The following is a 10,593-nucleotide window of genomic DNA, read 5'->3' on the forward strand; positions in this document are numbered from 1 at the left end:
TGGATACGGATTTTTATGGTGTGATGTTTAGAGAAGCAGGTTTTCATGTACATGTATGTGAGTAGAGATGTAGTGTAGTAGTTATACTCATGAGGTGCTTGCTGTACATGTCTGTATATCTACAGCGCTGAAAAGTCACCAAACAATGTTTCAGTCTCAGACAAAGTATCTACAGAGTATTGTATAATAGTCGTGTGCAAAGTACTGAAGTTAGAGTAAGCGGATTTTAGGAATTGGGTGGTTTTGTGTTAGATAGCGTCTGTCAATCTAGCCTGGAAACCCATATTGTTAGGTTTGCTTTGGTCCTAAAGTATCAAATTTCTGCATCTGTATAGCCGGTATAACCGCCCTTCAGCAAAACACACCAGCTCCACAGGCACGTGGCGCGGCGGCAGCTGGCTACATTACACCGAACCCTTGAACATCTAACTCTAAAAGTTGTTTAAAGCTATCTAAGAATATTGAAGCGGATTAAAGCTAACAAGATAGGATTCCAGGCTAATGTCAATTGTGGAGCTGTCAACTTGTCCGTTTGACTTTGAGTCAAGCATGTTAGTAGAGAATATAGCATTTTTACTGCAATCAAGAGTTTCAATCATGTTATAATTAAGACACGCATGTTCATTACATTCAACCCTGTGTCATGGCTGAATTTTACAGTGACATGATTGCAGGAACAAATTCATGGACAACTTCTCACCTTTCTGTAACTTGACTGAATATCCACCCAATGTCCAAGTGTCCAGACTTGCGCAATTAAGAAAGTGTGAAATATTCCAATGGAAGGAGGAACAAATAACCAAGGAGCTGCTATTTCTTTTTTTTTCCTTTATGGAGCTTTTTTTAGTGAAGAAGAAACATTGTACAGGTTAGGGTCCAAACATTAGAGGCAGCTTTGTCATTACTCTTGAGTAGTTTTTCTGCTTTAGTCAAAGAAAACATTTGATAAACGTTTTATCGAAGCTGTAGAAATTGATGTCAGAGTATATCAAACATTTTAGAATGTAAAAAATATGGCTTTCAGTAACCAAAAATAGTTTTTTGAATTACCAAATGGCATAGCATGGACAGAAAGGGCATGTGTGACTTGAGACATATCATGAGAGTGTTTGATACAGAAATGCATGAATTTTATGCTGTTGTAGGTTGAATATATTTATATGGATGTTTAAAATATTATGTGTGTCTGCAACTTTGTGTATTAAGGGCTGCTCAACTGGAAAATAAAACTTAACACAACGCCACATCAATTAATTTTCTTGTCTCACAGACATTTTAATTATCAGTCGTAAAACCTGAATCATGATCAGCAAAAGGACATCATATAAACTTAGGGCAAGAAGGAAATCTTGGAAACTGTGTCAGGGTACAGATTTTCGGTAACTTTTTGACCTTACTAACATAAGACTCTGCAGCTGATTATGGTTTGGACACCAGGATACGGGACACAGTGACCGTTTTACAGGGGTGCAATCTCCAGCATTTATACCTTTTTTTTCAAACATACACTTTTTGGCGACGTCTCAGGGAGGAGCCTAATGGTACAGTATTGTGTGCAGTTTGCAAGAATTCTAGGAATGGTACAGGCATTTTATCTACAGGCATGCGGAATGTCCACAGGCATTTCTCTGACCCACATCTATGCCCATATTCCTTGAAACCCTTGGGAAGACCTCTCTGCCCCGGATGGCCCTACTTTCTGTGACACCGGGGCTCGTTCACTATACACTCAGGGGAGGAGTGGACTGTATCTGTCTAGACTTAACATGTACCAAATCTTCCTCAAAATCATGAAATCATGGCAGTGCCATGCAAACAATAACCCTAACAGCAATCACTGTCGCCATGGCAATGTATGTTTTCATTGAAAGTCTTGTTGGGATGTTTGAGCTTTACATCTCATCTAGAATGGCATCCTATCCAGTCACAAAACCCCACTAGTACTATCAAACAGTCACATTTCCATTCTTTAGGGAAATCTCTGTTTAAAAAGTCCAGAGCAGAGCTGTGTAGTTACTTATTCCTCATCAGCCTCCCCTCTCTTCAGTTTTCCGATGACTTCCCTCAGCATCTGGTTACATAGAGCAGCGTAGGGGTTCATGGCAACCACTTGAGTCTTCGCAAACTCACTCCCCAAGCACGCCGCTTTCTTAAAGTCATCCAAGGCTGCCTCGTCTCGGCCTTCCAACCTAAGGGGAAACAGGTGATCCACGGAATATTTTATGGAATGGAAACTTGGATAAGGCCTAGGGAAGAAAAATGTTGTGTTTCCTGTTTCAATCCTGAAAAAATTAGGGTCGGTAGGTAGGGATTATCTTTTTTTTCTTTTGTAAACTTTAGTGATATCTACATTGTATATAGGGGTCCAACTTACACAATACAGTTTAACAAAGTAAAACTTGCATGAGGACACTTTTATTTTCAATGCCAATGTTAGAAAACAAATTGTACAACATTTTATCACCTAGGTGTCGGATCATGGAGATAGAAAAGGTTGATCAGCTTGAAAAATTTATGTCCCTTGCAGGGATCTAAGGTCGGCAGGTTTTTCTAGAGTCGGTTGGGAAACTGGAAATACAACATTTTCTTTCCTAGGCCAAACAAGAAATTGGATATCCACGTACATCCACGAAATATCTAAAGGCATACCCAAAACAGTATCCCTGTATCTGAAGGAAAAAGTCTTTTAAAACCAACTTTTCCAGTACAGTTTCTGGAAAAAAACAAACCAACTACATTGGTCCTTACCTGTGAATAAGTCCCCTCTGAGTGAAGGCCTGACACGCCGCCTTGCCTTTTCCCTGGCTCAGGTTAATGGCTTTGTTCAAGTCGTCCAGGGCACCTGGGTAGGAAAACATGAATTTGTTCACTGTTTCATGGTAACAGTAACTTTCATTTAAACAAGTACAGAGACTATGGCTAGAACAGAGCATCTGACAGTGAAAGAAAACAGTACTGTAGGCACCAGGTACAGTACTCAAATTTTTTTTTTTCCGAGGTTCTCATTTTTTTTCACATTACACAAAGCCTAGCAGTGACTGTGTGCAAGTCTTATTAGTTCCCAAAAACATCCCCCTTGAGTAGGAGTGCCTGTGCCCTGTTGTTATACCCTGAGGGTTAGAGGCCAGGGGTTAGGGGTTAGAGGCCAGGGGTTAGAGGCCGAGGGTTAGGGGTCAGTTTAAGTTACCTAGGACATCCCCCTTGGGCTACAGTGCCTGTGCCATGTTGTTATACCCTGAGGGTTAGGGGTTAGGGGTTAGAGGCCAGGGGTTGTACCCTGGAGGTTAGGGGTTATAGGGTAAGGGTTATACTGTAGTACCCTGAGTGTTCAGGTTAGGAGTCAGCTATAGGGTAAGGGTTATAGTACCTAGGACATCTCCCTTGAGCCTGAGTGCCTGTGCTCTGTTGTTATACCCAGACGCCCAGTCTGGTGCCACCCCCACGGCCTGGTTAAACAGGTCCAGTGCCTGGTCAACGTCCCCGTTCTCTGCACTCTGCACAGCCAGAAGCTCCAAACGCTTCGCCTCTTTTACTGCCTCGTTGTCTTCTAGTCCTGAAAAGGTAAAAAGTGGTGATGGAGATAAGAAAATAGATATCTGTAGAAGTGAAAGAAAATGATCTCCATGTCAAATGAACAGCTGACTTTTAACTCTTAACCAGTTGTGTTTGCTATATCACAAGGACTGTCATTTTTAATACTAGGTCATAATTTTCTTTTAAACCTCTCCTATTTAATACCTCCTAGCAGCTACGTTGTTGTTGCTGCTGTGGTTGTCCTTGTTTAACAGCTAATACATCTAACATCCGTGTCCATAATATCACCAGGGTCCATAATGTCACCACCTTGAGAAACAGTGTGCTTAAAGATATTTTTACTGCAACATACCCTAGGTATGTACTAGTACATTTGATGTGTGAAGGAGTGCATACCAAAAGTATGTTACGGTAAAAATATCTTTAAGCACACTATTTCTCAAGGTGGTGATATTATGGACCCTGGTGATATTATGGACACAGATGTTATACTTACATCGCTAGACGTGGTCTCTTGGTGCTAGTTTGCGCTTGGTTCAGTCAAGAGCCAATTGCTTCTCTAGGTATTCCTCTATTATATCAAACAAGGACAACAAAAACGATCTGCTTGTTCACTGCTTCAGGAAGGCTTTCTCTCAATCCGGCTGGCCTTAGGTGATGACATCTGTGTCTCTGTCTACCACGTACGTGCCACTTGGCACGGGCTCGAGATCTAACACTACACCCCCCTCCCACCCTCAGAAAAACCCAGCACCCTCTTTCTATACCTTCTTGCTCCTCGCTTTCTTGTTCGTCTTCCACGACGTCTCCAAAAGGAAGGTTCGGATTAAAGATGGAGTTGAGGACTCGCTTGTCCCGTTCTGTTGCCATGGTGGGACCTTTTTTGTTGTGACTTCAGAGATAGGAAATATATAGTTTGACTGTGTCGTCTGCAGAAATAAGTCGGATCAAACCACGCTGGCCAGTGGGAGCTAATTTTTTTCTACAATATTACCTACAGGAAAGAGGTAATACTGCGTCAATGTACTACGTAACAATTATTTTAAACATATAAAGAAAAATTCCAATTGAATATAGTTACACTGATAAAATCAAGAGATAATTTTACAACTTAAAAATGTAACAATACTGTCAACCACAGTAAAAGTGGACTCTTCCGTTGACCTCACCAATGATTTTGAGGGCGAAAAATGATCAATTATTTTTAAAGTTACCTAAATTTGCAGAGTATCCGTCAGATTATCAAACCATTTAAGTATATTATATACATCATAGAGATTTTATAATTTTTTTTAATTTGCCAACATAGCCGAGATTCTAACCATTATTGTTTTTGTTATCGTGTTTTCAAGGTTGGTTTTGCCGCCCTCAAACTTTGACCCGAAGCCACGTCTCCCGGTACAATCTTATACGATTCTTACCTCAAGTTCCGGCCTGAAAACTGTCAAAAATGTAGCGTTTCTGAATGAAATGTGACGATATAAGTGTTGTAACACAGAAGAACAACCTTCAGTTGATACCGCAATGCCGATTCGCCCGTCCAGTTGACGTTGGTTTCCGTCCAGATGGACTTTTCGAAAGATACAGAACTTGACGCGAAAGGGCCTGAACACCCGCTTCTTCTGTCATCCCAAGACAGCGGTAGAGACGACTTGGACCGTCTTAAGATCAGAGATGGGGAACTTAAAACTAGGAGACGGAAGCCCTTCCTCAGTAAGTTGGATATAACTCTGTAGCCGAATTATAAGTTGCACATATACAATTATTAGCCTCCACCAGGCCTTTGCACAGAAATACGGATCGTAGAAAATAATCGGCAAAAAGGAGAGTAAAATAATTTTTTTGTCCAGGGGAGTCCGGCCACGGGGAGGTTGTTTCTTTCCCTCCGAAGCGGCCAGTCAAACCTACAAGGCGGCCAAACTCCCCTGGCAAATATTCTCCTATATAGCCAGCGTAGTTAGTCTGCTAGAGACTAGATGAGTTGTCTGTTGACAACCAGAAAAGTAGCTTTTTTGGCAACGCTTATGGAGCGGAGACAGTTTGGTTTTGGAAAGGCACTTTACAGGACTTCCCTTCCTGTACGGTGGAGTGACACCCAACAAGCCTCAATCTGTCTTTTAACTGTGTGCCAAAAACACACTACGGATTTGGGTTTGGTTTGGTTTTCTTTTTAATGCCCACGATCATGATAATGATCATTCTGACATACTCAATTTCACCTTCGAGTGAAGTGAGGAAAGTAGTGTAAGTTGCCTTTCGCAAGGGCACAAGATCGGTGACAAAGTAGGGTTCGAACCTGTGACCTCATAGTTCCGAGCCGAACATGCTACTGCTATGCCACACGACCCCACGTTTGGTGCGCCAATGTGTCAACATATGCACACTTGCCACCAAGACACGTACTATTGTTTTGTCTAGCGCCGAGAGTCCGATGGCAGGTGGCCATTTTCTGCTGCCTGTTCCTGGGTTACTTCAGCATTATCCTCTGCAGAGTGGGAACCGAAGTCTCTCTGGCTGCCATGACAGATGACAAGCAGCTAGAATTCACCAAGGTACGTAGAAAACATAGTAAAACGTTGAACTTTATTCCAACACACAACAGGGATCAAATTTTCAATGACCACTGTCACCTTTATCAGGATAATTAATGACCAATCACTTCACAACGTGATCTCGTGAGAGTTCTGGTTACAGACACGTGACCTTATTCACACAAGACTTAAGAAAATTCACACAAATATTTTGTCAGAAGTAAGTCAAGAATTGGACTCACCCAAATTTTCGACTGTACTACTCCAGTCTTTGTCAAGAAATGAGCAAAAAGCGGAGGATTGCTCATTCCTTGACAAAGACTGGATCCAGAGTTGTACAGTCAAAAATTTGGGCGAGTCCAATTATTATTTTTTTTTTTGGTCTTTACAAATTACAGCTCAAACTTGTTTCATGATATATTTACCCACTACAGTTTGATGCCGGGACGGTTTTAGCGTATGGGAACAGTGCATACACCGAGGATGAAATCCCTGATTCTACCAGATCAGAGAAAACTCTACCAAAATTTTATCTATTCGATCTATTCTATTGGCTATTCTCACACAACAGTTTGATGCTGGAACAGTGTTGGCGTATGGAAACGGTGCGTACATCGTGGGTAAGATGCTGTCTGGTGCAGTAGCGGATGTTTTTGGAGGCAGGAGAGTGATGATATCAGCCCTGACTGCTGTGGTTGTCTTCACCTCGCTGTTCGCTAATGTCTACACGAAGCTGTTCTTCATTGGGATCTTCATGATCAACAAGATATTCATGGTAGGTTTAGGACTTTGTGGAACTCAATATAGTAGAGGGGATTCATTCCTCAAGCTAACCTACATCTTGCACACTGCAGTCGTCCCTCAGTAAGACATCTGGAGCCGCATACTGTATGACATAGTTCCCATTTAGAACTTTTATTCAGTCTGTCACACTGGAACTCTGGAGCCATAGTGAGCTAGGGAATGAATGATTTTTCTCCCAGGCTAGCAGCCCCTAGTCTTTTTTGTGGGTCCCTGCGGTTCAGTGCGACATCTCAATTTCAATTTATTTATTTAACCAGTAATTACAACTCAGGCCATTTTGGCCTGCTTTTCAGGTAATCCTGGATACACATACCATATACCTTTGACCCTGAGTGATTGGTTGAAAGCTCTAGGTGAGAGAACTTTTTGTCTTAGATCTAAACATGTAACTACCAATACAGATGAACTTTCATGACAGCATTTGTTTATTTGTTTGTTTATCTATTTTGTTTATTTCTGTGTTGCCTCCAGAGTAGCGGCTGGCCTGCCCTGACGAAGCTGGTCTGTGTCTGGTTTGATGAGGAGCATTATGGGAAGGTTTTTAGCGGCATGTCCATGTCCAGCAGGTCTGGAGGTCTGGCGTCAACCTTTCTCTTGGGAGGTCTCCTCTCCGCAGGTAAGCCTTAAAAAAAAAATCAAAGACTATTTCTTGTAAGTTGTTCTTTTCTGAGGTGGTGTTACGGCTAGGTACTTCTAGTAGTTGGTATGTCCACCAGTTTATAAGTCATTTTGTACATCATGCACAGTCTGGACATTTTTTGTCTGTCTTCCGGTAACCCCCACTGTAGGTTTTTGTTTCCATGACACCAGCACCCCTTTCATAGCTGTAGCACAGCAATGTAACACTTGTTCCTTCTATCCTTATGCCTCAGTTATCTAGCTTAGTGTATTTCTGTGTGAATATGCAATAAAGTTCATTGTCACTCATGATGTTGTCCGTGCAGAATCTTGCAGCTTGATTCTGTACCCTTTCCAGTGTATCAATGTCTAACCCTCATCGGTATGTTTGCCCTTCCTCCCCTCAGGCCTCCACTGGCGAGTCATCCTCTACATCGCAGCTACAGTCGCCCTCTGCATGATGCTGCTCAGTGCCTGCATCCTGCGAGAGTCGCCCGTAGAACTCGGCCTTCAGGCATCCATCAAAAAGCCAAAGGACGACTTTGAGGGGGGGAACGGACACCCGCTGGACAAAGCGGGGCTGACGGAGGCGTTGTTTTATTTCGCCAGAAGTCCTGCCTTCTGGTGTCTGGGTATCGCCAATCTGTTTCTTACAGGTTTGTTCTTTATTCAGATTGCAACGTCAATACACGAGGAACACTATGCACCAAATTCAGCTGATGCTGTGTTCCACACATTGCCATTACGCACAACATTAGATACAGGCAAACATTGCATGAAATACTTACTAAATAGCTGAACAATTGAAACAGGGGCGTTATGGAAGATTTGTCTCTTTAATTGCAGGTTGTATGGAGATGCAGAGCATCCTTCCCCTGTATTTTAAGGACAGTCTGCACCTGTCCCCCGGACATGCAACTCTCGTCGCCTCGTCCTTCCAGGCGGGCGCGGTGGCCTCCCTGCTGATTAGTGGAATCGTCTACGACCACATCGGACCTCGCGCTCGCTTCCTCTTCCTCACGTGTCTCCTAGCGATCTCCACGGGATGTCTGGTCATCCTCTGGAGAGTACCCAACATTGAGGTAACGGCTTGTTGTATAAAGTCTTTTTTCAGAAATAAACTTTAGATCCAACACAAAAAGTTCTCTCACCTTAGAGAGCTTTCGACCAGTCACTCTGGTCTTCCTCAGTAGACTGACCCAGTGAGGCTTGTCACGTGGCTTCTTTGAAGTGTGACAGCAACACTGGTTCAAAGGTATTAGTCTACTGAGGAAGACCAGAGTGACTGTTTTGTATGTTACAAATAAAGGGACAATACTGCTTGTGTAAAAGAAAACCCAGCTATATCCTATGCTTTACTAACGTTTTAGTTTGTTGTAACGGACGACTTTTGTTCTTTCCTGCCCGACAGGCATCTCTAGTCAGGATTGTTTTTGTCCTCGGAGCGACCATCTGTAATCTATACTACAGTGTACACCCCCGTTTTTTTACAAATGGATTAACAAGCAAATCAACATTACTACCACATTACTTACATTTACTACTATTATTACTAGTATCAATGTTTTTTCCAGGCCTCTCTAGCCGGTGTTGTAGTGTTTGTCCTCGGTGCGACCATCTCTACTCCGTACTACATTCCTGGCGGCGTATTCTCCATGTCCTTCGGAGGAGAGCGTTACTGTTCCACCCTCGTTAGCATCCTGGACGTCTTCGGCTACTGCGCCTCCATCGCCATGGATACCATCATGGGGTCAATGACCTGGCATGACCTTTTCACCGCCCAGGTCATGAGCTGTGTCCTGGCGCTGGTGTTTCTGGGAGTGTTCATGGGTACCAAAGCTGCCCGATGATGGGTTTTGGGACATTCCATTGTGTAGATATCTTTATATATAGTGCAGGGCTCAAAATACTAGTCTACCTCTACCTCTGGATGAGCCATGTGCAATACGGAGGCAGGACAGTGAGATACATGTAACAATTAGTACATGTAACAATTAGTACATGTAACAATTAGTACATGTAACAATTAGTACATGTAACAATTAAGGATAATCAATCTTATCTACTGCAGCTATTATTTATTAAAATGTATATATTCAAAAATAGATGTCAAATCAGCAATATTAACAGATTACGTGTTTGTATCAAATATTATCATGAAATATAATCAGATTGTGGAAAAATACACTCAGAAAGGGGGTAATTTGTGCTATGAATTATGTTTATTGGTGAAAGTTAACAATTTTTACTGATTTTTATGTTGCTATTTCGTACATGTTAATTTTATTCAATGTTGTTGAAAAATACCCAAAATAGTGCTGGTCGCGTAGAGTGGATATAGAGTAGATATCAATCAATATATGGAAAATATATGGAAAATCAATATATGGAAAAATAATCATTAATCATGTTTTTTGATATTTGAATTATGTATAATTTTAAACATAAAAAAGAGGCAATCCTGTAGTTTGGGTAAGGTGGTTTTTCTATTGCAATAACAAAATAAAATAGATAAAGGGAGACAAAACTTATTTTAATCGCTTGTTTAATTGTTCAATATTGTACTATTATGTTACATACTAGTATAAAGCACACCCTCATTTGCATACACGTACAAAATGTAATACGAAACCATCGTCAGTGAAACATGGTACTGTATTCTATTTTCCAAATATAAATGAGTTGATACTATTGAAATGAACAACGCTGTGAAGATAAAACCTAAACACGTTCACGTACCAATTCCTTACATGTGCATCTTGCCAAGGACATTACTGGTATACAGATTATATTTCCTTGTGTAGACTAGTCTATAATAAGACCTTGATCTTGATCTAAAAAAAATCATCTATCTGAAGTAAGTGCGAACGGAGACCACCATGGGGCATTGTGGGAAATGTCTGCTGTGTTCCGTTTCCGGGTCATCGGACCACTCCCACCGGTGCAGTTGACCCCCACAGAACGCGCACTCGACCTTGTCCCCGGTTCCCAGGTAATAGAACCCCTGCCTGGCCAACATCTCCGCACCAACCGGGGCGCTCCGCGGCCAATCAAAGAACGTCGACAGCCTATCGGAGGCTTTCCTCAAGTCACGTGGGCGTGACGT

At 42.0% G+C, this 10,593-nt stretch overlaps 2 protein-coding genes across 2 annotated transcripts; one reads left to right on the forward strand and one right to left on the reverse strand.

Moving 5' to 3' along the window:
- Positions 1-584: 584 nt before the first annotated feature.
- On the reverse strand, positions 585-4,461 carry LOC109477756 (tetratricopeptide repeat protein 36-like). The gene is made up of 4 exons (XM_019779109.1): positions 4,302-4,461; positions 3,368-3,553; positions 2,749-2,842; positions 585-2,189 (listed from the first exon to the last, which is right to left on the reverse strand). Exons 1-4 carry the CDS (start codon positions 4,402-4,404, stop codon positions 2,018-2,020), a joined length of 555 nt encoding a protein of 184 aa, XP_019634668.1. The 5' UTR covers positions 4,405-4,461; the 3' UTR covers positions 585-2,017.
- A 458-nt stretch (positions 4,462-4,919) lies between these two features.
- On the forward strand, positions 4,920-10,317 carry LOC109477747 (probable hexose phosphate transport protein). Its single transcript, XM_019779097.1, has 7 exons — positions 4,920-5,247; positions 5,953-6,086; positions 6,637-6,840; positions 7,341-7,485; positions 7,895-8,143; positions 8,334-8,569; positions 9,062-10,317. The coding sequence occupies exons 1-7, from the start codon at positions 5,100-5,102 to the stop codon at positions 9,335-9,337; spliced, it is 1,392 nt and encodes a 463-aa protein (XP_019634656.1). The 5' UTR covers positions 4,920-5,099; the 3' UTR covers positions 9,338-10,317.
- The last annotated feature ends 276 nt before the right edge of the window (positions 10,318-10,593 follow it).

Source organism: Branchiostoma belcheri, unplaced genomic scaffold, assembly GCF_001625305.1.
Source record: "Branchiostoma belcheri isolate BF01 breed outbred unplaced genomic scaffold, Haploidv18h27 scaffold105, whole genome shotgun sequence".
NCBI classification, from domain to species: domain Eukaryota; kingdom Metazoa; phylum Chordata; class Leptocardii; order Amphioxiformes; family Branchiostomatidae; genus Branchiostoma; species Branchiostoma belcheri.